The sequence below is a fragment of the Balaenoptera acutorostrata genome, chromosome 9 (assembly GCF_949987535.1).
Source record: "Balaenoptera acutorostrata chromosome 9, mBalAcu1.1, whole genome shotgun sequence".
NCBI lineage: Eukaryota > Metazoa > Chordata > Mammalia > Artiodactyla > Balaenopteridae > Balaenoptera > Balaenoptera acutorostrata.
The window spans coordinates 98,941,971-98,967,792 of NC_080072.1; the positions used below are offsets into that span (position 1 = coordinate 98,941,971).

Here is a 25,822-nt window from a genome sequence, read left to right on the forward strand (position 1 = left end):
GCCTCAGGGTCCTGCCATGTAAAAGTCTACTCTAGCTGGGTAGTCTATGACGTTAACCATTTATGTGCCAACCAAGTTAATTTATAGCTAGAACATCATTATTTTTGAGTCAGAAAATGACTCTTCTGTGACTATATTTTTGTGCTTGGTGATTTGAGTAATTTTGTTTTTGTCTTCCAGCACTGTTTTATTGTTGCTCCCTTTGAAAACTTCTAACCTATCTCTTCTGAACTTGAGCTAGAAAGGGAAGGGGTTTTGCCCCTGCCTGGGCAAAAGGATGATGCAAGTAGGGTATCCCAGTCTGCCTCGGACTGAGGGGTTTCCCAGGACAAGGGACTTTCAGCCCTGGGCACACTGGGGGCTGGGTTGCCCTAGTGGGCAGACAGATGAGGGTTTGGAGGCAGCTTGGAAGAGAGGGCCTGGAAGAGCTCACCTCCTGTTCCCCTTCTACGTGGAGTTTCCCTCAAAGCCCCCCAACCGATGTGGTGGTTTTCATTACAAGGCACAACTCCCTGTTGGGAGGCTGGTGGAGATACAGGGAGGAGAAGCGAGCGGCAGCCTTTAAACCAGTTACAAGCCCCAACGGAGACAACTATTGCCGGGAAAGAAGCTGAAATGCTTGACTAGCACTGATGCTGTGGGGATTTTCCCTTTTTCTTCAAAAAAACACAAAAGACCCAGTGGAAAAAAAAAAAGTGATGAGTTGTGAGACAGGCCTCGGGTCCTACGCAGCCCCAGGAGACAGCACACAGTTCATTTGTTTAAATTTGCAGCTGACGGCTGCCACCTCTCTATAGTCACCAGGCGGAGAAGCTCTCAACATCAGGCAGTGGCCAGTCTGGTGACATACGGCTACAACCATGAACTACCCCCTAACCCTGGACATGGACTTCATGAACTACAACCTGGAGGACCTGGTGAGTAGGGACAGGTAGCTTATGGTCGCCCAGGAATTCTAAATATCCTGCGCCCGGGGCCCCAGGAAGAGGGGAAAGACATGCAGTCCTCTCCCACTGCGGATCGGCAGAATCTAGACGGGCCCATTGGCGCCTGCCTTGTGAGGTTTGATTTCTCATTCCATGGAAAATAGAGCTGCTGCCTTCAATAGACATCCTTTATTTAGAGGGGATTGGAAGTATGGGTTCAGGTCCTGCATCCTCCCTGACACGCTCTAGGACCTAGAACAAGTCACTTTGCCTCTCCATCCTTCAATAGGGGCTCCTCTCCTCATCGGAGGAGAATACGGGGCTGGAATACGGGGTAGGTAGGAAAGTACTTTGGAGGTTTTCTTAATATCAGGAGGCTGGCATTGCTAGTTGACCAGTCAGTGTATGTTTATTCATCTCTTGCTATACGATTCTGTCATCGGGGCACGACATTCTCTCTTGGAGAGAGAAGGTGAGAGCCTGGTCTTGGCACTTCAATAGCTCACGGACTAGCCAAGAAGAAAGAAAAAAACTACTCACCAGAAGCTCGTAGATGATGATTATGTGCTAAACCCAAGGAGATGGTCAGCAAGGGAGAGGACCCCAGTGGGCTGGGGTCAGGAGGTAGGGGGTGCCAAGCTGGTATCAAGTTAGTGGAAGAACTTGGTGTTAATCCTAGAAATGTCTTTGAGCACATTGTGGCCTCCCTCAGAGGCCTGGGCTCTCTAGAGATAAGGTATTTTTTGGTGGACTAAGAAAATAGTCCCCAGCGTCACTCTCTGCCACCCACCCAAGACTGTCCCGTGAAGCAGAGTAACCCAGTTGGCTTGGCTGTTACTGGGTCCCCAAAAGATGTATGTAAGGAGCAACTCAACCAGAGACCCAAGGCTCCTGTGTGAGGGCAGCAGAGTGTTGCTTGTAAGGATCTTTTAGAAACTTTCTTGTAGTCTTCACTCCCTTTCCCCCATGGCCAAGGGCACTGCTAGGAGAAGAACTTCTCTCTGAGCTAAATTCTGGGCTGGATCCTTTTCGAAAGGTCCAAACCTTTTCTCCTATACCTGCCAGCTCTCCTGGCCCTAAACTCACCCTGAGATGGTCTCCGACTCCCTCTAGCTCCCCTGACTGGAGTCTATAACTCCACCAACTGTGTTCCCAGACTTGCTTGGAAAAGTCTGCCCCTCACTTGCCCAGATCCCAAGACTTGGAAGCGTAAGCAGAACATGGGGAGGTGGGGGAAGGGATAATTACCCAAAGTCTGTCTTCTCAGATCCAACCCCCCGATAAAAGCAGAGCCAGAACCATCAGTCTAATCAGACCTGCTGCTTAATTTGTGGGACCCAATGCAAAATGAACATGCAGGGCCTCTGTTAAAAATTTCAAGATAGAGACAGCAGAGCACTAAACCAAGCACAGGGCTCTTCTAAGTGCTGGGCCCTGCGTGACTGTACTGGTCTCACGTCCATAAAACTGGCCCTGAGTCCAATCAGACTAAAACCCAACAACCTTGACAAGGCAACGTGCTCCCACCCTGGCCCCCATCCCTGGCCCCTGGCCTCACCTGACTAGGTTACTGGGCATCTTCCTCTGCCCGAAGCTTCAAGCTGACCACGAGCCCTGACCCAGTTGGATATCACAGTAACCAACTCAAGACCTGGCCGGTTCTGGCTTCTGAGAAACCTCAAGAGTTCCCCTAACTGCACGCCTCACTCCACTGCGTGACCTACTAGAGACAGGTGGCGGCAGGGGGCAGGGAGACAGCGGGGCATGTCCCACATACCAAAGAAAACCTGCAGCCCAGAGACAGAGAGCTGTGACTCACTTCATGTAACGCCTCAGATGAGTGGTCTCAGTCCAGGCATCCCTGCAGGCCTGAACCCCCTCCATCAGGGTCGGGCCAGGAGCCAGGAGTCCTAGGACCATCCGGGCCCTGAACCCGTCTTCAGCCAGCCCCCAGCACCTCATCCCGCCTGCACTCACCTCCCATATACTCTCTCTCCAGGGCTGTTGCCCCCTCAGAAGTACAGACCCTCTCTCTCCACCCCCCGCCACTCACAGCAGGACGTTGAGCAGTTTTGACAGTCTCCCTGACGGTATCTGCCAGCACAGGGGCCCTGGCATGGCAGGGCAGCAGAAGAATCTTGTATGCAGTAGCTTCTCAATATGTATGTACTGATTTGTGCTGCTCTGCTGAGTGTCTCAGCTCCCCATTTCTCTCTGGAGTTAGTCTCACTTCTATTGTTTTGCTTCCTATTCCTCTCCCTCTCCCGGTCCAAACCAAGTATCAGTTCAGTGTCCTGGAACACTGGGTTCTAGACTCCAACGCTGGGTTAAGAACCGGGGACTCTTGGCCATAAACCGAGTGTTGGGCATCCTGTCTTCCCTCCCTCCTCTTGCATTCTAAGATCAACTGTTTAAAATGTCCATTTTCTTGAGATAGGTTGCTAATTCCCATGAACGGAGGATCCAAACAGAAAAACTCTAGGTGGCTAAGTACCAGAAACTAGGAGCCAGGTCCCTGGGGTGGGCATGCCAGGGACCCATCCTGCTGGGAAGGCAGATCTAGGCAGACCTAGAAAAGCCTCTGTCCATAGGAACCTGGATCTGAAAGCATGCAGCCTCCTCTTGACAGACCTAGGACCTGGGGCACCTAAGGGGGTCAGTCATAAACTGCACCTCCAGCCCCACCCTGCACACCAGCCAGGAGGGGAAGCTGCTATAGAGCAGGGTGAAGCTGGTCCAGCCCCAGGGCCTGGCTTCCCCTGACCCCTCCCCAGGGATGACCCCCACAAACTATGACTTCAGCGTGATCAGAGCATCACAGGACGCAAAGGCCATTCATAGGCACTGTCCCATTTCATCAAGGAGGTGTGAAGAAGAGGAACCAAAACCAGCTCAGGCTGTTTCTGGGGTTTACCTTGGGGGAAGGGAGGCTCACCCCCTCCCAAACCAGGTCAAAAATCCCAGAGGAACCCCAGTGGAAGAAGCCCCAACTGGGGGTGATTGGAAGGGTCAGAGATGAGGGCGAGACCCAGGGCCAGCCTGGGGAGGGGTCAGTGTTGGGGCAAGTCTGGGCTCAGGCACACAGACCACAGTCTCCATCAGGAATTCTTGCCTTCAGTGAGGACACAGACTGTGGCTGATCCACTCCTCTGGCACAATGGCAGAAAAAGTGACCATGAATTTAGCACTGAGAATCAGGACACAAGAATGTGTATTCATTCTTTCAGGAACAATGGGACAAAATATTTCAAATCAGTACTGACCCAGGAGATGGCTTCAAGAGGTTGCCGTACACACCTAAGAGACCTGTCTACCTGTCCCTCGGACTGTGTGGCTCTGTCCCCAAAGTGCAAATTGATCTGGGGTGCCAAGGGGGACCCCCTGAAACCTGAAGACTCAGTGCAGAGGTAGGGGTAGCTTAAAGTCTCCCCCCAGAACCACACCCAGAGTAGTGCCATGTTCCTAATGGCCAAAACCCTTGGGTGGAGATGGAAGAGGAGCCTGGTGGGCTTGCTCCTGAGGGGTGGGGGCGGGGAGAGGGGGGAGATGTGACAAATGGCCAGCCGGTGTCTCAGATGGTCTTTGGGGGGTGTGGAACCTCTAAAGGAAGAGTGGGGAAGGGATAAAGTCCTCCGCCCTCGCCCCTCAGCCCAGCCTCCTTCCTCCAGACCCCCGCACCCCTCAAGCCACTGAAAGCTGTAGTGAGAGACACCCTGGCTGGTCCCACTCATGACTCCTGACTCTGGGTTGGGAATATCCAGCCAGGGACATAAAAGGAGCCGGAGCCTGTGTGTGTCCCCTATAGCCAGAGTGATGAACCGCGTCTGTGTGTAGACACCTCTTGCAGCTAGTATGACTCAGGCCCCTGGAGCCCTGGATGAGCCAAGCACTCAGCGGCCCTGCCTCCCTCCTGGGGGCTGAGAAGCAAGTCAGCCTGGGCCATTCACTCAGTGCGGGACAGACAGGCTGGAGAAGCAACGGCTCCCACCCAGGTGCTGAGCTAGATGAAGGAGACACTGAGAATCAGATCAGCGCAGGGCAGGGCATGGCAGCCGGAGACTCGGAGCATCTGGGAGCTGTGAGCAAGGGGCATCTGAGGGCAGGGCCCAGCTTCCTTTCCAGAGCAGGAATCCCTTCCCTCACACTGGGCCTCAAACATTCCTCTTCCTCCCAAGGGCCTGTTAGAAGGTTCTTTCTCCTTTGACTGAAACACCCCCAATCCCAACCTCTGCCCATTTCTCCTGCTCTACCCTCTAGGACCTCACACAATAAGCCCATCCTGCCTTCTCGCCATGGGGGCTCTTTCCAGTCCTTGAAGGAGCCAGCTCTCCCGGACTCAAGTCTTCTCTTTCCTGGACACCACAGCCTAGGACCTGGAAACTTCCTCCCAGGGTGGGGATTTCCAGACCCCTTAACAGCTGGTCACGCTTGTCCAGCCCAAACAAACTGGGTTGGTGGCAGGTGCCCACCTACAGGTTTCTGTTCACCTAGATAAGGTAACAGAGCCCTGCCGGCCGCCACGTCACCCTGTTGACTCATCTGAAGCTTGCAGTCAACAAACTCTCGGGTCTTTTTCTCATAAACAGTTGTTAGGTCAGGTCTTCTCCAACCTGTCCCTGAAGAGTTGAAGTTTTAAACCCCATCTAGGTCTCTACACTTTTCTTTATCAATTCCATCTGGTCAGTTTGCACCTGTAGTTCCAGGTTGTAGAGAACGCTGCACTGTCTGAAAGCCTCCCCCAGCCGTATCACCCAAGAGAGGGCTGAGAGAGAAAAAGAGGAGAGGATCCAGGACAGACCCCCGAGGAAGGTCCTAGACACCGACTGCCCACCTGCTGACACAGAGCCCCATCAGCAAACGTTCACTGAGCTTCACACCGGCCAGTGCAGGGCAGTGAGACAGCCTCATTATGTGAAGTCAGATGGGGCTTGGAGGACTTAATTATCCAGGGAGGGGCCTGGGTCCCACAGAGGCTCCTGAGGAAGGAAAGAAGGGAGGGGCAGAGGGGCGGAGTGGGGGTAGGAAGAGTAATATTTGTAATTCCAAGCACTTTGATCTCTCCCCCCATCCCCCCTTCTCCTGGCACCTCAATACCAGGACACAGAATGTTCTAGTCCCCACTCCTGCCCTCTCCGCAGCTTCATCCCGGTCATCATGTTTTCTTGCCTTCTTTGAGGCCTGGGTCCCTGGCCTCTGTTAGGCTACTGTCCACTGGGTACCTGCTTATGCCACATGCTGTCATGGCCCCAGCAGTCACACGTCTGAGTCTATACAGGGTCATGCTGCCGTCAGAGTGTGTGTGTGCCTGAGGGCCGTGGCTTCCTGCAGCTTCTCATGGCAAAGAATGAGTGAGCGCTCGGCCAGATGTGGCCCACCCTGAGCTCCCTCTGGGTGTGAGTCTTGGGGGGCTCCCTTCCGCGCCCACTCCCCACAGCATTCAGGATTCCTGATTCCTAACTTCCCACTGGGCCAGAGCTGACCTTGCTCGATTACCTCTCTCCATGATTTGAGGAAGGGCGGGTGTGCCGGATCCCCCGGCTGTGGGAAGTGGCTTTAACACGTGCCACTCCCGAGCCCCCAGGATGTCTGTTTGACACCTCCTGCTGAGGGGCATCGCCATCTCTCAGCACTCCTCAAACCAGCTTCCTCCGTCCTCTCCTCTCTGCCTGAGCGCTCTGCCGAACAACGACCTCTTGGCAAGAAGGGAAAGACAGTCCCCCACTCCCAACCCTCCTCTAAACCTGGGTTCTCAGGAGATGGGGGCTCTGGGGCCCTAGGGACTTGTCTCTCTGTGTTGACTTTAGATGAGCAGCAAACCAATCAACCTGAATGCTTTAGAGGGCAGGTCTTGAGTGGTTCTGGACCAGACAGGCTGGCTGCACCTAAGACCTCCGCTGGGCAGTGGGACGGCCAGGCTCCCACCGCGAGGTAGACGGAGTCCAGCCCCGCTGACGGCACCAAACCCTGCGTCTCTTCTCCTTCTGTCTCAGTTGCTTTGCTCTGCATGAAAACAGCTCATCTCACTGCTTTCCCCTTTAATTTCTGCTGAATTCCAGGACGAGTCAAATGGTTGTATTCAATGACGATGTTGGAAATAACTCCCAATACGGATAGAGAGCCCAAGATAGGCTCTAGGCTGTCAAGAGCATTGGGAAGAGGCAAAAACTGAAGAAGGGTGAGAAGGAGTGTCTGAGTGTCTGAGTCTGCTGAGGCACAGGGAGGAACTTCCCCAGAGTCCCAGAATAAGTTCCCTTATCTGGGAAACTGCTCTCCAAGCGGTGTAGCACACATCTGCAGCATGTCTGGCATGTGTAAAACACATGGCCTTGTAAGGGAGACACAGGAGACCTGCCCCTGGGAGCTCACCATCCAATGAGGCCACCGACATCCCAACCCTGACTGAGGTAATAAAGGCACACGTGATGGAAGAAGAGAGAATGTAATTCCAAGCAGAAAAGTTAGGAAGGACATAGGAAGGTGGGATTGAGTGGGGCCTTGAAGGAAGCATAGCAGTAGGCAGACTTGGGAAGAAAGGACTGCTGGGCGAAAGGAAGAGTTTAGAGACAGGATTGTATCAGCGTGACGGGGGCAGGCAGCCAGGAGAATGATAAACCTGAAGGAGAGGGATAAAGCGATAAAGTGGAAGAGGAGGTTTGAAAGGTCAGGGGAATATACAGTTTGCAAAAATGTAAAGGCCCTGTAGAGGAGTTTAGACCTCACCCTGCAAGTCCATGGTCTTCCAGTGAAATCAGAACCATTTTCTTAAACAAAAGCATTATGTGTGAAACACCACATGAGGCAAGGGTGTCTGGTTTAAAGACCGGAGGACCAGAGGCTCCCTCCCTTCCCGCCCCCACCCCCAACCCCAGTAAAACGTGCAAAGAAAGTCCATGGACTTATGCTGTATGAGAGTCCCCACAACTAGTTCTGAAATTTAGTAATGTATGGTAAACATCTCTTCCTAAGAGAATGTGCAGGTAAACCTCACTTCTTTTTGAGCTCTGCATTGTATTCTGCTGTGTGAATGCACTGAGGTTGGCTTCTTCCAATCTTCCATTGATGAACTTGATCCCAAACATGACTTTTCCTTATAATTGGCTTTGCTATTAAATATGACTAACACAACATTTTAAATCAACTCTACTCCAATAAATTTTTTTTTAAATTCTATGAAACTGAAAAAAAAAAAAAAAGGTAAAGACAAAAAGAAAAGAAAACCACTGCTTAGAGGTAACAGGGAACCAGTAAAAGATTTTAAGCAGGACACTGATGTGATGGTATTCGTGGGTTGAAAAACTCATCCTGTCCTCTGTGTAGGAGATGGATAAGAGTGGAGAAGTCGGTGAGAATGGGACCCATGGGGAGACAGTAGTCCTGTCCCCAGTAATGGGGAGAGCATTAGGGTGAAGAAGGGCTAGACTGGGGCTATGGCAGAGGGATGCTGGGGTCGGGCGAGCCTATGACTCTGCCACTGCATTAATGTATCCTCCCACCCGCTTCTCCCAGAGCCACCTGTCCCAGGAACCAGAAGGAAAGGCCCAGGTTGGGGAATGGGTCTTCCCACCATTGAGAGCAAGTGTATGACCCACAACTGGGGCCCTGGGTAGCAGTACAACCACCCCCTGCTTGTGTGGGACCCTCGCTCTCCAGGAAGGAGGGCAGGGTGGGACCACCCTGAGCCTGGGTGCCCGGTACCCTCTCCCATCCTCTCTCTCCCTGGGGCTCATCGTTTACAGAAGTGCCTTTTTGAACCCACATAAGCTGGTTATAATTGGTTTTGAAATGCTGTGGAGAGGGGGCTGGTTAGGGGAGGGGGTGGGAGGAACAGAGCTGGGAAGTGCGGAGCAGGTGCAGGGGGACAGCTGTGAGTGAAAGGTATGAAAACAGGCACCCTGCCTTCCTTTGCGGTTAGCTGGGTAAACAACCTGAGTGCTGGGGTGGGGAGGGGTGGGGGGAGGAGGAGGAGGCAAGGGAGGAGTGAGCTTCCGGAGACAGAGTGGGCGCAGCCCCTTCACTTGGAAACCTCCCCCCCTCCTCCCCTCCCCACCCCCCTCGAGGAGAAGGGAGCAGAGTGAGGCGTTTGCTGGGGATGGGGAGTAACAGGCAGGGCAGGCAGGCAGTGCTGCGTAGTGGTGGAAGTTACATCAGCGCGGGTTCAAGCAGACCTGATCTCTGGCAAGACATGGGTGAAACAGGAATACCACATACCTTGAGCTTGCTGTGCCGATTAAACAAAAAAGAGGCTCTTACTGCAATTTCAGATATAATGAAGGAACAAGGGGACAAACTGAGAGCAAGCCAGCAGGCCATATCAGCATCCACCCCTTCAGCAGGATCCTAGGTCTTAGTGCCCTCTGTTCTGTTCAGAATTGGAAGAGGTGGCTCTTTGTCCCAACCAGATCCATTCCCCCAAATGGAAGCCCTGATTCCAGCCCCTGCGGCTGCATCCTTCCACACCTGAGGACTCGCAAACGAGAAATGACTTACAGGTGCCCAGCCCTTCAGAGTTTATGAAGCACATCCACACCATGTATCTCCTTTCATCTTTGTCACTACCCAGTGAGGGATGTTTACAGACGAAAACTGAAGTTGGAAAAGGCAACGTGATTTGTTTGAGGAACACAAAGGGAAACTGGGATTTGGTCCGTGGGCAGACTGGGAGTGCAGGGACAAAAGCAGTTAGCCTGGGGGGATAGGATTACTCTACCAGGGGGTCTGGGTCCCTCTCTGAGAGGAAAGACTGGTTCTCAGTTCCCACCCTCCTGTCTCCTTGCCCTTGCAGTACAAGGAATTAGGCAGCTACAATGACAGTACGGAGACCCACACAATGGAAAATCACCTCTGCTCCACAGTTGAGGGGCCCCTGTTGACCTCCTTCAAGGCCGTGTTCGTGCCCGTGGCCTATGGGCTCATCTTCCTCCTGGGCATGATGGGCAACATCCTGGTGCTGGTGATCCTGGAGCGGCACCGGCAAACGCGCAGCTCAACCGAGACCTTCCTGTTCCACCTGGCGGTGGCCGACCTCCTGCTGGTCTTCATCCTGCCCTTCGCTGTGGCCGAGGGCTCCGTGGGCTGGGTCCTGGGCAGCTTCCTCTGCAAAACCGTGATTTCTCTGCACAAGATCAACTTCTACTGCAGCAGCCTGCTCCTGGCCTGCATCGCCGTGGACCGCTACCTGGCCATCGTCCACGCCGTCCACGCCTACCGCCACCGCCGCCTCCTCTCCATCCACATCACCTGTGCAACCATCTGGCTGGCGGGCGTCTTCTTCGCCTTGCCAGAGATCCTTTTCGCCAAGGTCAGTCAACCCCATTACAACGACTCTCTGCCACGCTGCACCTTCCCCCAAGAGAACCAGGCCGAAACCAATGCCTGGTTCACCTCCCGCTTTCTCTATCACATCGGAGGATTCCTGCTGCCAATGCTGGTGATGACCTGGTGCTATGTCGGGGTGGTGCACAGGCTGTGCCAGGCCCAGCGGCGTCCTCAGCGGCAGAAGGCGGTCAGGGTGGCCATCCTTGTGACAAGTGTCTTCTTTCTCTGCTGGTCACCCTACCACGTCGTTATCTTCCTGGACACCCTGACGAGGCTGAAGGCCCTGGGCAGTAGCTGTGAGTTCAATGGCTATCTCTCCGTGGCCATCACCATGAGTGAGTTCCTGGGCCTGGCCCACTGCTGCCTCAATCCCATGCTCTACACGTTTGCCGGCGTGAAGTTCCGCAGTGACCTGTCGCGGCTTCTGACCAAGCTGGGCTGTGCCGGCCCTGCCTCTCTTTGCCAGTTCTTCCCTAGTTGGCGCAAGAGCAGCCTCTCGGAGTCAGAGAATGCCACCTCCCTCACCACCTTCTAGGTCCTAGCCCCCCTTTGTTTCTGCTTTCCTTGGGGCAGGCAGTGATGCTCGAACTCCTTCCAACAGGATCTGGGATCCTAAGAGCTCGCCTTGGCCAGTGTCCTCACATGGGGCAGCTGGAGGAACCAACCCCTCTTTCTGGGACGTCCCCGCCAGCTCTTCTCCCAGCCCCGGGTCTAGGCTGGGGTGCAGGGAAGGGAAAGTAGCCCAAGGGCAAAGCAAAGGATACCTGTGCTCGTCTGCATCACTTTGGGCTGAGAGGACCACATTTACCTTCTCTCATCCTAACCATCTAAAGCTCAAGAAACAAATTTTACTTCTGCCCCTGTCAATAGGGAAAGTCATTCCCCTTCCAGAATGTACTCCATCATCTTATGGACCACCGACCTCCACAACCACCCACCTCTCCTCCCAGCTCACCTGCCAAAAGTAACAAGCGGCTGAGCACCAGGGGATGGATGGAGGTTAAGGCTGAGGAAAGGCCAGCTGGCAACAGACTGGGGCCTTAACATGTCTCAGTGCCGAACAAGCACAGACATTCTTTCAGGTCACCAGACGTGCAGCATCTTGACCAAGCAGGAAGCTCAGGATGACCCGGTCCAGGTGGCTGCCCCTGGCTCTGACCCAAATGGCACCGGGCCAGCCCCACGTCACTGGGCCCTGGGAGGTCTGCAGCCTGAGGCAGACTCCAGGCGCCCTCAGAGACCAGCCAGCATCCTAGAGAAGGACTAAGGTCAGCAGAGAGGGGCCCAACCAAGGGAAGGAAAGTTTCTCCTTCCCCAGCTCCAAGGATGAACAAGTATTAACCAAAGCCAGCTGTCTTCTCTGCCCAGGGTGGAGAGCTCCCAGGGTGGGCCAGGGGCAGCAGGGTCCAGGGCCCTGGTGGGTCTGGGCACCGATGGGGAAGGGGACAGACGCGTTCTTCCCTGTCCCTCTCCCCGCAAACTACACAGCCAGGGGAAACTCCTGGACCCACAGAGAGAATCTGACCACGGAGCAGAGATGGAGACCTCCTGAGGAAAGAGACAGACCTAAGGGGTCCCTGGGGGTCATCTCATCCAGCCCCTTGCCTGCAGGCCAGGCCATCTCTCTGGGCCTCAGCAAGAGCCGCAAGGCATCCCCTTGGGCTGGGCAGTGTGACAAGCAGGCCTAGGCAGGGAAGTCCCCAGGCTCCAGGAAGCTGGGCGCTGCCCCGAGAGGATACCACTCAGATGGAACCGCAGGAAGCCGCTCTGCGCCCGCCTGCCCCCTGCCCGGGGAGGGCTCTCCCTGCCTCCTCCCCAGCCTCTGGTCTGCCTAGAATGAGACATCAGGGACCCCTGTAGTTGCTAAGGGCACACATCGGTTGCCCAAGCCCACTCAAGCCAGTCAGCCAAGGTCCCTAAGAGGCTCCCGCAGGGGAGATCAGAGCTGTGACCCAGGGGACTAGGTCTTCACCGTGGAACACCAGGGAATCCCTGGGGCCCCTTTTTCCTCCCAGCACCCAATAGTAAGTTGGGCAGCGGAGGAGCCAGACACGGAAGCAAGACAGCAAGAAACTGGATTTTTAATTTTCTCTTTTTAATAAAAAGGCACCTATAAAACAGGTCAATACAGTACAGGCAGCACAGAGACCCCCGGAACAAGCCTAAAAATTGTTTCAAAATAAAAACCAAGAAGATGTCTTCACATATTGTATTTATATATTTATATTTATATATATATTTATATAATGGTACAAAATGGCTGGGGGTGTGGCCATGGATGGAGGGAAGTAGCTGGCCTGTGGAATTCACCTTGGAAAGCTAGTCTGGTGGCAGAGGTGGGAGGAGTGGGGGAGGGGGAGGGCATCAGGCCCTTTTCAGTCTGACCCGTCTCTCCTCTGCGCAGGAAACACTTAAGAGTCGGTTTGGGGAGTCTTGGGTCATGGGTGGGGGACTCAAGGGCACGAGGCCCGGGTTGAGACAGGGTGGGAACGTGTCTGGCAGGATTGAGGGCAGGTGGCCCCTGAACACGGGGGACCAGGCCCTGGCCCCTGGGAGGGGCTGGGGGAGGCAGGAGCTCGCAGCCAGCCCCGGAGGAAGCACTTGACCTGGCTGACGGGGTACTGAGGACAGCACCAGACTGGGAGAACTGGGGACAAATTCCCTTTGTATCACAGCTGCCAATGGGAGACCAGGCCCTCAGGTCAGGAAGGCTGGGGACGGGGCCACGGCAGAAGACACCTTGTCTAGAAATGGCCCTTGGCCCTGGAGGTGCGGTCCGAAAGGCCTCAGCCAGGTAACTGCCCTGCCACCTCACAAGGCAGGAAAGGAAGTGAGAAAAGGAGAAGTGTTTTACTCCTGGGGCTGAGGGGGGCAAAACACCCAATCGTGTATGGCTTCAGCTCTGACCAGAGGCGGTGGGGAGCTCGTATGGGAAAGAGCTGGGGGCTGAGGGGAAGGCAGTGGCTGCGCCTGGGTGGGCACAGAGCCCTGAGCTCTGGGCAGAGGGACCTTGCCAGTGACCGGACAGCAGAGAGGAGCGGGAAGACGCTCTCCTGCTCCGCATCCAACACTTTCTCTATTCCATCCTCAGCGGGTGGAGGCTGGAGGGAGACAGACGGACTTGGCCAAACCCTTTTCCTTTCCTCCTTTGGTGATAAGGAAGTAGGTGGTAGCCTCTGGAAGAGTCATGGCCCTGGGGGCTACCTGGCCCAGAGCCACTGCAGCGGGCACAGGACCATCTGGCCCCCCGGGCCACCCCTCCACTGCTCCACACGAGGGGGCCACACAGTCTCCGCCTCGTCCTCCTTGCCTTCATCCCAGACTGGGGACCAAGGACTTCAAGTTCTGGCTAAGATGTAGCAGCAGGGGACACCAGACATCCACAGCTAGGAAGCCAGGGCCCCGTGTCACCTCTGTGGGGCAAACACACATGCACATGCACGCGTTCTCCTGAATCACTCAGCAGCAGACAGGCTGCCGCCCTGGGGGGTCTCAGCCCTGCTGGGCCTCACCAGGTGGAAGCCTAGGTGGTCTGACCTCAGTTTAGGTGTGGATGTAGCTATGTCATTTCACCACTGGGGGGAGGGGACCGGAATGGTACCCTTTATGGACCCAAAGACACTGCCACAGCGGGTAGGTGTGTCAGACTGCGTGCCCCTGGGTCCAGGGGAATGGAAGGGGCAATCATTTGAAAAAGGGGGGAAGGGTTTCTTTTATCCTTTTTTTGTGTGACTTCTATCAAAACACAGAAATACAGCACACACACAAACCGGCACAAAAGCGCAGCGCTCTATTTACAGCTACAGCTGGCGCCTGCCCACCTGGCCAGCCGCCTGCAGGTTGGGGTGGGAGAGGGGGTCAGCCACATCATCAGGGAGAGGAACTGAGGCAGGAGAAGACAGAAGGAAAAACGGGGGTGGGGGGGTGGGCAGAGAAACCAAGAGGAGGAAAGTGAAGCTCCCGGAGGAGACAGCAGCAGGAAGGGGAGGGAGAGGGAGACAGACCTCTCCTCTCCTGCTCCCTGCCAAGGATTAGATACAGGGCTCTGAAAGCAAAGCTGAAGAGGGTGGACGCAGAGAAAGAGGGAAAATCGAGGCTCCGTAGGACTGGAGTGGGGGGGGCGAGGGGGAGGGGCAGTCCTGGCAGCCGAAATGGGACCAACCCCCATCCCAAATCCCCCACCCCACTCTGCCACTTCCCCCTAAGCTGCCAGCACATCTGGTTTCCACAAATGCCACTCCCCACACAAGCCCCCTCCCACCCCCTCCACCCCACCCCTTGACCCAGGCCATCCCAACACCGAAGGGGAAGAAACTTTCTTAAGGTTATCCTATTTGCAGTATCGCCCCAGCTCCAGCCCCCACGGGGACTGCTAGAAGGGCAGGTTGGCCATGCCGCCCGGAGCCGGGAGGTAGCCCATCTGGCTGTCCAGAGACACACTGCGCTGCCGCAGCGGGTGGGACACCATGAGGTTCTGCTGGGGCGGGGGGCCCATGAGAGAGCCCTGCGGGGGGAGCATGTGGGGGGGCTGGCTGTAGACCTCACCGCCCACGCCCCGCTGCTTCATCAGCATGAAATTCTGCTGGGTCATGAGGCCTTGTGGAGGGGCCATGACCCCCTGGTGCAGGCCATGGGGCACCATGCCCTGCTGTGAGGGCACACCTGTCCTGCCCAGCAAGGACATCTGTCCGGGGTGGCACATGGACATGTTGAGCCCCCGCTGGACGCCCTGCTGGCCTGGGAGGTTGGGGGGCCGGGAGGGGGTCTGCTCCGCCATCATGTTCTGCAGGTTCATGAGATGCAGATTGGGGGGCTGGGCCTTGGGGGGCTGGTTCTCACTCTTGGGGAAGTACTGGAGGGTGCTGCTTGGCTTCTCCGAGGGGATGATCCTGGACAAGTCGAACTCGGGGATCCCCGTCGGGGTGGGCCGGATCACCTCGCTCAGCTCAGGGTCGTTCAGCACTGACGCCACCCCGGGGAGCACGCCCGGGGGGTACGCGTCGCCCATGCGGCCGGCCATGCTTTTGCCCATCAGGTGCTGCTGGGGGGGCAGGGGGCCTGGCGGCTGGCTGGGCAGGTCCTCTGGGGGCAGGGCCATGCCTGAAGGGTAGTGCTGCTGCAGGCCGGGTCCCCCGCCCCCGCCCCCACTAGGGGCCATGGCACCGTGGGGCTGCTGCAGCCGAGGGGGAAAGGGCAGCATCTGGGAGGAGTTAGGCACAGGGCCGCAGGGGGCATTCAGGGAGTCTGGGCCCCCTGGAGCCATCATCATCGAGTTCTGAGGGGGCCCTCCTGTCCCTTGTGCATTGGGGTGCAGTGGAATGTTGGAGCCCAGAGGGGTGGGGGAGGGCAACATGGTAGGTGGGGGGTCATGGGACAGGGGCTGCTGGCCTGGCAGGTTCATGCCCATGGGGCTCTGGGCAGCAGCTGAGTTCAGGTGCATCTGGGTGGGCTGGTTATTGCTGATCCCTGCGGGGAAAGAGAAATGGGGGTCAGGAACTGTGTGTGCCCAGCTGGGGGAGGGTGCAGAACTCAGTCCTTCCCCACTCCCCAGCCAGGCTGGTACTCGGGCTGAGGGCTTTCACCATTGGCTTGCCCTAGCTACGAGGGAAGGGACTCCAGGCACTTAGTTGAGAAGCCAAGAGGCCCAAGCTCTGGCCCAGCCGGCCAGGGACACATCAGTAGGTGGAAAGACCACTCCAGCTTTCCGGGCTTGGCTTCACTGAGCGACGAGTGGGAACTGTGTCCTGGGACACCCCCCCCACTCCACACCCAGGGCTCTTTGGAAGCGCAAAAAAGCCAGCAGGACCGCAGGGGCAGCTGCTGGCCGTGGCAACTCTTCCCACGCCCAGTGCCTGCATCAGCTCTTCTCCCCGCGGCCCCTCCCTGTCCCCGCACCTGGCCCAGAGCCCTGCGGTGGTGGTGGCGGGGGGAGCAGGGGCCGGTCGGGCAGCAGCTCGTCGTCTGAGGTGGCGATGGTCTTGATGGCATTGTGGTAGAGCGGGGTGGAGCTGGGCATGGCGTACTTGGACATCTGGGACATCATCAGTGACAGGGGGTTCTGGGAAGGCGTGGGGTCTGGGGAGGAAGTGAATGGCAGGCTGGGGTTCATGAGGCCGCTGGGAGGGTTGGCGGGAGGCGCTGAGGAGTTGCTCCGGGGGCCGCTAGGCGGGAGGGCACCTACAGAAGCGGGGAGACAGAAAGAGCAGGGGTGACTGGGGAGGGGAAGATGAATTTGGCTGCTCACACTGGGGGCTTAACAAGATGTCAGCTCCCAAACCTCCACCTGACTCCTCCAGGCACAGATGTCCCACTCAACACAGGCCCCCCACTGTCACTACAGCCCACCTGTCTCCAAGCGGTTCCTGCAGCCTCAGGGCCCCGGGCAGTGGGGAGATCCCAAATATGACCCCCTTGAAATGCCTGGGAGATGAACGTGGAGCTCCCTGTGAAAGCTCACACACAGCTGCCAGCGTCTGCCCCGCGAGCAGAGCCGTCCACCTCTGGGCCCCGGCACGGATGCCTTAACCCACTCCCCTGGCCCAGCAAGAATACTCCCACCGGGGAGGCTCCCAGCGCCAGAGGCCAGGGCCCACTTGCCCGGCCCCGTTGACTCACTCTGCTCCATGTTGCCCAGGGTGCTGGAAGAGTTCATGTTCAGAGGCGGCTGCTTGTTCTGGGGGACTCCGGGGCTGGGCATGGCTGTCTTGGGCGAGGCGACCCAGCCTGGAGAAGGCACCGCCATGGAGGGAGACTTGAGCCTGCTGGGCGAGCCGGTGGGCGAACGGACGCTGAGAGAGGAGCTGAGGACCTGGGGTGACTTGAGAGGTCCTGGCGGGTTGGCCGAAGGCAAGGGCACCATCTGTGAGGGAGTCTGGGGTGACTTGAGGTTGGCGGAGGGCGAGGTGACCAGGGGTGAGTGTACCTGGCTAAGGGTGGGCGACTTCAGATGCCCCATGCCCGGTGAGCCCATCTGATTAATACTGATGGTGAGGTCTGAAGGCCGTCTGCCCAGCCCCCGGTTTGGGGCTGAATGCACAGAGCCGGGAGGATTGGATGCAGGAGGCAGGGGCATGTGGCTGAGCCGGGTGGTACCCACGTTTGCCATGGGCATTGAGCTCTGGTCGGGGCTGAACATGTCTTGAGTATTGCCCATTTCCTGGGGCATGGCTTGGTAGGGTCCCTGGCCCCCAGAGAATCCCTGCTGGCCCTGGCTGGGAAACTGCGAGGGCATAAGCATCTTCTGCGGGCCGCCCATCATGCCGCTGCTGTTCTGGGCCCGCACCCGGGCCATCTCCTCGGGACTGAGGCCCTGTGGCCCCATCATGTCCCCGGGGCCCCGCATCTTCTGCGACATCAGCATCTGCTGCTGTGGGGTCATCTGCACATTCAGGTTCATGTTCATGTTCATGTTCACATTCATGTTCATGTTGAGGTTGCCTGGCCCCATGGGTGGGTCCACCTCCCTCAGCCCAGACTGCCCCATGGGGGGACTCAGGAGGCCCCGACCTCCACCAAACTCCATGCCCATGGGAGTGCCCGCCAGGCCCTCGCCGCCAGCTATCTGCCCGGGGAACATGGCTGGATCCATCTGCCGGTGCGCCTGCATCATCCGTTCCACTTCCATGCCCTGCCCCATGCCGCTGCCGGCTATGCCCAGGGGGCGCTGCATGCCCATCGACCGCTTCTCCAGCAGCTGGTGTCGCAGCAGCTCCTCACGAACCCGAGGGGTCATAAATCGCTCGGCTTCACCCTGCCCGCCTGGGTAGGGCACTGCATTCTGGGCAAAATTGCCAGGCCCCCCCATAGGGGGCAAGTCTTCAGTCCAGCCCATACCCGGCCTCACAGGCCTCTGCATGGCATTCATGGGCACCTCCATGGGCATACCCTGCATGCCCCCAAACCCAGGCACCCGTTGCATCTGGTTGCCTGGGAAACGGGGACCGGGGAAGGGTGGTCCACCCCGGAGCTGCATGGGATCTTGGACATCCATGGGCCCCCGCAGCTGGGCTCCCATCCCGGGGGGCCACTGATCGCCAGGCTTGCTGTGGTAGGGAGGCGGTGGTCCCCTCACCATCATGCCCCCCATGCCCATCATGTCCTGCAGTGGGCGGCCCCCATGCAGCCCGATCTGCTCCTCCTTCCGCCGTTTCTCCTCGTAGTACTCTTCCTGCAGCTTGCGCCAAGCCACCTGCTCAGGTGTCAAGCTGTCCTGGCCCAGCCTCTGCATCATCATGTTCATCTGCTGCCCCATGTCCCCACCCGGGGGGTGTCCAGGCACTTCATGCTCCAGCGGGGGGCCCCCGAGGCTCTGTGTCTGCGAAATCATGGACTGCAAGGGCTCCTCGTACTTCTTCAGCCCGCTGGCCGGGGCCGTGGGTGGCTGCTGGGGGGCGGGAGGGGCTTGTGCTGGGGGTCCCCCCTCGCCTGCTCCTCCGGGGGGCCCCTTGAGGAAGGGCTCAGTCTCCCCGCTGCGGAGCAGCAGCCGTTCAATGTCTCGAAGCGTCTGGAGGGAACGCTCCCGATGCTCCAGCTGCTCCTTGGACAGGCCCTCTGAGCCCACCAGGCTCCGCTGCGCATTGCCGCTGGCGGCCTCCCCAAGCAGGGCAGGGCCGGGAGCACTGCTGGGGTCTCCTCCAGGAGGCAGCGGGTTGTTGGCGGTGGAAGCTGTAGGGGTATTAGGGTGGGTACCCCCAGTGCCACCACCCGTGCTGGCAGCTCCCACCGAGTTGGGTGTCAGGTCCTGATTGGTGTCCTCAGGAGGCCCCTCAGAAGGCAGAGCAGGGGGGGCGCTGCCTGGGGCTGGGGGTGGTGGTGGCGGCAGTGGAGGAGGCTGGGACTGAGGGGTGCCTGTTGATGGTGTGCTCAGGGGTAGCGGTTCTGGGGTGGGTGGCACTTTGGGGGCCTGCAAGAGGACAAAGGCAGAGCACGAGACAGGTAAGGGGATGCACTGGCCAATCCGCTGCTCACAGAGCACCATGCCCAGGCCAGGTGACACACTCACCTGGTCCAGCTTGGCACGGGGCACGTTCTGCTGGTGGTAGGCGAGGATGGAGTCAGCCCGGCCCTGCAGCACTGCCTCCGCAGCCCTACACAGGAGGGTTGGGCACAGACAGCTCAGAGAGGCGGGCAGGAGGGAGCCCTCAACCTCACCCAGCCCAACCCAAGCCAACCCTGGCCCCCTGCAGGCACTCACTCAGGACCCCAGGCTGAGGGGTGCTAGGCAAACAAGCGCTGAGGCACTTACGTGTTGGCCAGGTGGGTGGTGAAGACATACACAAACTGTGAGGGAGGCTTTCCCGGGACGCCCCCGCCTCCACCCCCGGGGGCGTCGGGCCGGAGGCCTGGCGGGGGCCCATGCGGGGGGCCTGGTGCACTGCTCTCGCTGAGGGGCAGTTGGGCGGCTTGGCCAGGACCCAGCTGTGGGGCCGCCATGGCTGGGTCTGCTACATTACAATCTGCACAAGAGAGGAGAGGGAAAGAGGCCCAGATTTAGAGAGGAGATCCAGTGGGGGGACAGCCCCCCACCCGCCCCTGTCACTACCATACCATCCTAGAGATGCCCAAGGACAGAGAGGCTCACTGCTTCATAGCTCGTGCCCACAGGGTCATCTGGGGCCCCAATGGGGCATTTTCACTAGTCTAGTTTCTATACTTGCCCTAGACCAGGCTTTGAAAAGGATGGAAATTGTGCGGACCATGTGGAGAGGAGGGAGAGGGAAAATGTGACCCTTATGAATAGGCTCCCGCATGCCTGGCACCCTGACGGACGCTTATGGATGTGATTCCACCTAATCATCACATCCCTGGGAGGAAGCTGTCGTACACTCCACTTGTCGTATACTCCACGTGACAGCCTCAGAGGGATGACATTACTCACCCAAGGTGACACAGCCAGGCAGTGCAGAGCCAGGGTCTGCACCAGGCAGGGGCTGCAGAGCCCCGAGCTTGGTCCTGCTCTGACCCCTCACTGTGGTCTGTGCGTGTGTATGCACGTTGGCCAGGTGAGGGGAGAAGGCAAAGAGTTTGTACAGCTAATGATTCAAACGCTGAATGGTTTTCACTCTAGCCCTACCACTAACTGTTCTGCAACCTTATGAACAAGATACTTCCTCCCTCTAAGCCTCAGTTCCTTCATCTGTAAAATGGAAACACTAACTCCAGCCCTGCAGGAGGGGGAGGGGCTGGTCAAAGAAATCTATTTTTACAGAAAGCTCACAACTATATCACAAACTAAAAAACTGTTTAGAAAACAGAGAGTTACAAAAGCCTGACATACTGGGTTCACTGCCAAGGTAGACTGGCCATCCTCGGCACCGAGTGAGGTTTTGTTCCATGGTCACAGCCCTGACTGTAAGTCCTCGCCTACAAAAGATCTACGCTTGGTCATTCATGGGTCTAGTGAGTGGGTGGAACTTTGCCACCAGTCAAGTGCCTGGCCTGCAGACAGTAAGTGACAGCACCTACTGCCCCAAGTTGTCTCCCTTGAGCTGGGGAAGCAGCCACCTTCCCGCAGGCCCACGGGCAGGCTCCTCTTCTTGAAGAAATCTTCTCTAACACTCCTACCTCATAACGGCCCTGCTCTGGACCCTGTCTCTCCAGTTTTACATAGAATAACAGAGCCAGAAGTTTAGGGGGGGAACTTGAGAGCTGACCTCAATGTGTGAGGGCTGCCCTGGGGAAGAGGAAGGTGCACATTCAATACACAGAACTAGGACTCCTGGAGATGAGTTATGGGGAGAGAGGCAGGCTTTTATTTCAATAAGGAAACTTCTAGTACAATGACAACAATAAAAGCTAAACACTGGGGACTTCCCTGGTGGCGCAGTCGTTAAGAATCCGCCTGCCAATGCAGGGGACACGGATTCGAGCCCTGGTCTGGGAAGATCCCACATGCCGCGGAGCAAATAAGCCCGTGCGCCACAACTACTGAGCCTGCGCTCTAGAGCCCGCGAGCCACAACTACTGAAGCCCACGCGCCTAGAGACCATGCTCCGCAACAAGAGAAGCCACCGCAATGAGAAGCCCGCGCACCACAACGAAGAGTAGCCCCTGCTCGCCTCAACTAGAGAAAGCCCGCGTGCAGCAACAAAGACCCACTGCAGCCAGAAAAAAAAAAAAAAGCTAACACTGTTCTAAGTGTGCTACATGTCTCAACTCATTGACTCCTCACAACAACCCTAAGAGGAAAAGATTATTTTTATAGATGAGGAAACTGAGGCCCTTTCCCAAATTTACACAAATAATAAGTGGAAGACCCAGGATATAAACCAAGGCAGTCTGATTGCAGAGTCTGTGCTCTTAACTTCTACATTATACTGCCCTACCATTAAGAACTCTTTGAGAATTTAATGGCAATATAACTAAAACAGTTAAGTGCTTGCCTTGGTATCAGGTATGGGATGTTAGCAATTTCTTCTTTGATTTCCCTGTGTTTTCATGTTTCTACAATGGCACAGTCTAGTGTTATAAAAGTGAATTGAGGAGGGTCTGTCCTGGGAAGCAGTGACCACCCCCATCTATCACTGAAGGGTTTGGCCAGGGGCTTGTGGACCACCAATGAGTCCCCTGGGGTGGGGGTGGGGGGTAGCTGGGACCAGATGACCTTTAAAGTGCCAGCCAGCTGCAGAGGCTTCAGTATTTGATCCCATACACCACCTCCACGGACATGATCTGCTCTTTCCACAAACATCTGCTGAGTCTGTTTCCTCCTCTGCATCATAATAACACCTACCTCACAAGGCTATTATAAGGATTAAATAAAACAAAGTAGCAAAGTATCCAGCATATTTTTTTCTTCCTTCTTTCTACAGTCTGGCTTTTGACAAGTTCACAATTTAACATTCTCTGGTTAGTTTCGTATGCATTAAGTTGTTTCTCCCCACACACAGATGTAAGCTTGGAGGGAAAGCATCAAATCAATGTATATGGGCTTCCCAAGGGCAGGAGTATGTCCGTTTCTCCCCCATCACTAGTGCCAGGCCCAAATAAATGCTGATCAATGCAAGAATGAGAGGGGTGGGTATCCACCCACACCCACTCCTCGTCCTGGTGATGCACTCCGGGCACTTGCCAGGAGTCAATTAGAGGGTAGGGAAGGGCACCAGAGACACAGGCAATGTCAGCTCACACCCAGGCTTAGCACAGCTTTGTGCAGCCGAGCCAGCAGTCCAGCTCCCAGTGATGCTGGACCCTCACCGCCCTCCCTCTAATAACCAGTAGGTGGCAGCATAGGCCAGGAATTCATGGGAGGAGGTGTAGATGTGGCCGGAAGAGGCCACCTGAGGTTCAACCTACCCCACCCTGGTCCCTAGGGAGAGGGGGCCACTGAGCACCTGGAAGGCGGCAACTGAGCTGTCACAGTGCAGGGAGGGACTGAGTCAGAGATGTGAGATGGGAGAGGAGGAGCCTGGGCTCCTGACCCTTTGCTCCCTCTTCCCAGGCTGCGCCTTCTAAAGCCCTAGGTGAGGAGAGGGAGGTTCCCTCAGGGCGGCTATCCTCTGGGGGCAGCATGGGCCACAGCATCCTGGCAATGGTGGGCACTCACTGTGGGTGGCCCCAATGGGCTTGTCATCCTCCTCGCTGTCCGGTCCTGAGCACCATTCGTCCCCACTGTATGGCTGCTTCCGCTCCAGCACACAACGCCGCTTACTCCGGGGTGCCACTTCTGCCCAGGCAGGCAGGGGTCAGAGTGAGTACCCAGAGGCCCTGTCCTCCCACAGCCGGGATCCTTCCCAAGCCCCGTCTCCCAGATGCCCCACCCCAGGGGGCATTGCCCCGGCCATGGTGGGCACTTTGCCAGCCCTTGGCCCCCACCACGACACCATTTGTTTCTGATTTCTCTCTACAGCCCTGCTGCCTGCCTCCCCTCCCCCACCCAGCACCAAGCCCAGCATAATCCCCAACCACAACTGGTTCTAATTAGGGCTGGGGGGGGAGGGGGAAACTGCTGCTACTCTTCCAGGCCCCAGTGCCTACACCATAGCTCCCACCAGCCAGGATACCAGGAGGTTCCTGGGAGGTGTGAGGGTCTGCTCCTCACCCCAGAGCACCTCCCTCTCCCGCTCTGGGGGCTCTGGTGGGAAAGCAGGAGAGGCACGAGACCGACAGACCAGAGGCCCCATCACTCTGTGTGGCCCCTCCATGGGTGGCACCCAATCCTGAGAGAATGACCAGATGGGTGGGTATAATGGGGGTAAGAGAAAGGTGCCCCCGGCATAAATGCTGGAGAGGAGTGGGCGTTGACGATTAGGCAAGGGGGCTAGAAAGATGGTCTCCCAGCAAGTGTGAGTCTAGGGCTGTGGAAGATGCTGGGGTCTTGGGGATCAGGAAATGGGATACCTTTGGCCTCCGAATCCAGGGACGGTGTCCCAGCCTCTCGCTGCTCTCCAGAGTCCACAGACACGCTCCGCTCCCTCTTCACTTTGCCCTTGAGCGAGCTGAAAGGGGGCACCCCTGCTTGGGGGTTCTTCAGACTTGAGTTGCTAGGTGAGATCTGGTTGGCCTTGGCCCCATGGTTCCCCGCCCCCACGCCCTTCGAGCCCAGGTTGCAGGTGGGTCCTTGGTTCACATTCTGGTGCTGGGATTGGGCCCCGCCATTCCCTGTCTTGCCATGATTGGTCAACTTATTTTCTGGGTGCATTGGCTTGGCTGGGGCAGGGGGGCAGTGGCCGCGGGGGGACAGCGGCGGGCTCCCTGGAGCTTCTCTCCTCCTAGGGTGGGGTAACCTGGAGAAGGTGGAAGAGACATGAAAAGTTAATCTTGCTAGGGGTGTAGCATGCCTGGACTTTAATTGCCCCATCCTGCCTCACCTAGTGGTAGGGGAGGTGGGGGCTGAGTGGCATCTTAAGACCACCAGCTATCCCCTACCCCCCTCCATGTCTCCTCAGAGAAGGGCTGACGCCCCTCTCCACCTTGGGCAGTGAAGATGGGGCAACCCCCTCCGCCCTCCAATCCCCACAATTCAAACGAAAACCAGGGCCTCACATTGCCAGAATCCAACCCACCCCCAGCCCAAGCATCCAACAGACTGCAAGCCTCCATGGCAACCCCCCTCCACTAGCACCTGGCCAACACTTAAGCATCCTCTCTTCAAGGGTTTGCTGTCTTCAGACTCCTTCCAAGGTCCCCAAACCTCAACTGCCATGTGTCCCAACACCAGCATGGAAGGGGCACAGGACCTGAGGGTCACTGCTCATGCCCCAGCCCCATTCCCCTGGGGAAGTGGGGAAAAGCACACCAGAGAGCGGTACCCACTGGTCCAGACAGCTCCCCAGAGCAGGAGGGGAATGCCTCAAGAGGGTCTACTAGTATGCCTGGCCGGCAGGCAGGAACAGGAAAAAAAAAGGGGAGTGGACTGGTGTGCAAAGCAGACTGAAGCCAAGGATTCCTGCAGCCTAGGCTGCGGGCCCTTTAAGCTCCAGCCCGCTCCCCCCACCGCCTCCCCCTCCCCGGAGACCTATTAATAGCCGCTGGAAAGATCACATCACGGGAGAGGATATTTATCCCCCCTCATTCCACACCAGCTCAGATTTATTTCAGCTCTGCTGTCCTGCTGCTGCCGCCTGGCCCTGTCTGCCGGCTTCTCCTGGAGAAGGGGAGGGAGGCAGGCACCGCCCCTCCCTCCAGCTCCCACCCCCAGCTAGACTGAGGCCAGAGGGCGCCATCGGACCCGACAGTGGGGTGGGCAGGGGTCTGCTCAAACCGTTTTTAAGAGGAAAGGGCTGGAAGGGACTAGAACAGCAGGCTTAGCTGGTTGCCATTCCCCTCTGTCCCCTGGGCCCAGGCACTAAAGCTGTGGGGTCCTGCCTCGGGGCAGGCCTTCCCATTCTGACCTCCCTTTAGCCCGCCGGTGGCCTGGAAGCCAGGTACTCAGGGGGGCTCGCTCTCCAAGCCTGCACAGTTCAGTCCCATCACCACTGGGCCCTTCCCTTCCCCTCACTCCACACACATATCCCGCCCTCCGCGACACCCACACACCTTGTCTTGTTAGCCAGGATCCTCATGGTTCCCACACACAGTGGGGCTACGGCCCCTGTGCGTGCCCAGGGCCCAGCCAGGTACTCGGTACTGGAGCAGGGACTGCAGCAACAAGCCCCAAAGAGAAAACTTGTGACTTGGGGAGGGGGTGTGAGAAGGGGAGGGGAGACGGGAGGACCCAACAGCCCTGGGACTAGGGAACTGGATAGGGTAGGGTGTGACTGGCAAAGAAGGATTACTAGTCGGGGGCCTGTATCCTAGTGGCCGGTCCTATCCCCATTCCTCCCGCACCTTACCCTCAGGGAGCTTGCAGTCTCTAGCAAGGCCCCCCGGGCCGCAGGGGCAGAATTCACTAAAAGGATGGGTTGCAAAAGTGCCCGCTTGGGGCGGCCGCGAGGTCTGTCAGGCCCCCGGGGGGACTCCCGCCCCCAGGCACGCCCCTCACCCGGGGGGCGGGGGACCCCCTGGCGCCCCGCCCCCAGAGCTGAGCCCTGCCCCTGGGCGCCCAGGCGGGAAGGGGGCCGCGGGTAGGGGCGATGCCCCGTCCCCAGCTCGAGGCCTAGCCCGTGCCCATCCCAGCAGGCCCGGGCGGGCAGCGAGAGGCC

General features: G+C 57.5%; 2 protein-coding genes across 13 annotated transcripts in view; one reads left to right on the plus strand and one right to left on the minus strand.

Annotated features, from left to right (window-relative positions):
- Window positions 1–860: 860 nt before the first annotated feature.
- Window positions 861–10,776, plus strand: CXCR5 (C-X-C motif chemokine receptor 5). The gene is made up of 2 exons (XM_007196627.2): window positions 861–917; window positions 9,709–10,776. The coding sequence occupies exons 1-2, from the start codon at window positions 861–863 to the stop codon at window positions 10,774–10,776; spliced, it is 1,125 nt and encodes a 374-aa protein (XP_007196689.1).
- A 1,539-nt stretch (window positions 10,777–12,315) lies between these two features.
- The window catches only part of BCL9L (BCL9 like), a 76,625-nt gene continuing 63,118 nt past the window's right edge, over window positions 12,316–25,822 (minus strand). For 9 of the 12 annotated variants that reach the window (XM_057552428.1, XM_057552427.1, XM_057552429.1 and 6 more), the window contains 8 exons: window positions 25,218–25,319; window positions 23,580–23,965; window positions 22,786–22,905; window positions 19,486–19,696; window positions 19,243–19,327; window positions 16,857–19,143; window positions 16,137–16,418; window positions 12,316–15,707 (listed from right to left, as the gene is read on the minus strand). In XM_057552428.1, coding sequence (XP_057408411.1) covers window positions 14,614–15,707; window positions 16,137–16,418; window positions 16,857–19,143; window positions 19,243–19,327; window positions 19,486–19,696; window positions 22,786–22,905; window positions 23,580–23,965; window positions 25,218–25,243 — 4,491 coding nt within the window. In that variant the 5' untranslated portion in view covers window positions 25,244–25,319 and the 3' untranslated portion in view covers window positions 12,316–14,613. The remainder of the gene's footprint in view (window positions 15,708–16,136; window positions 16,419–16,856; window positions 19,144–19,242; window positions 19,328–19,485; window positions 19,697–22,785; window positions 22,906–23,579; window positions 23,966–25,217; window positions 25,320–25,822) is intronic. The other 3 variants (XM_057552430.1, XM_057552431.1, XM_057552423.1) reach the window with 2 other exon arrangements.

Coding starts and splice junctions, on each gene's coding strand:
- CXCR5 (XM_007196627.2), top strand. CDS start 861: ATGAACTACCCCCTAACCCTGGACATGGACTTCATGAACTACAACCTG. Junction 918..9,708: donor ACTACAACCTGGAGGACCTG/GTGAGTAGGGAC, acceptor TTGCCCTTGCAG/TACAAGGAATTAGGCAGCTA.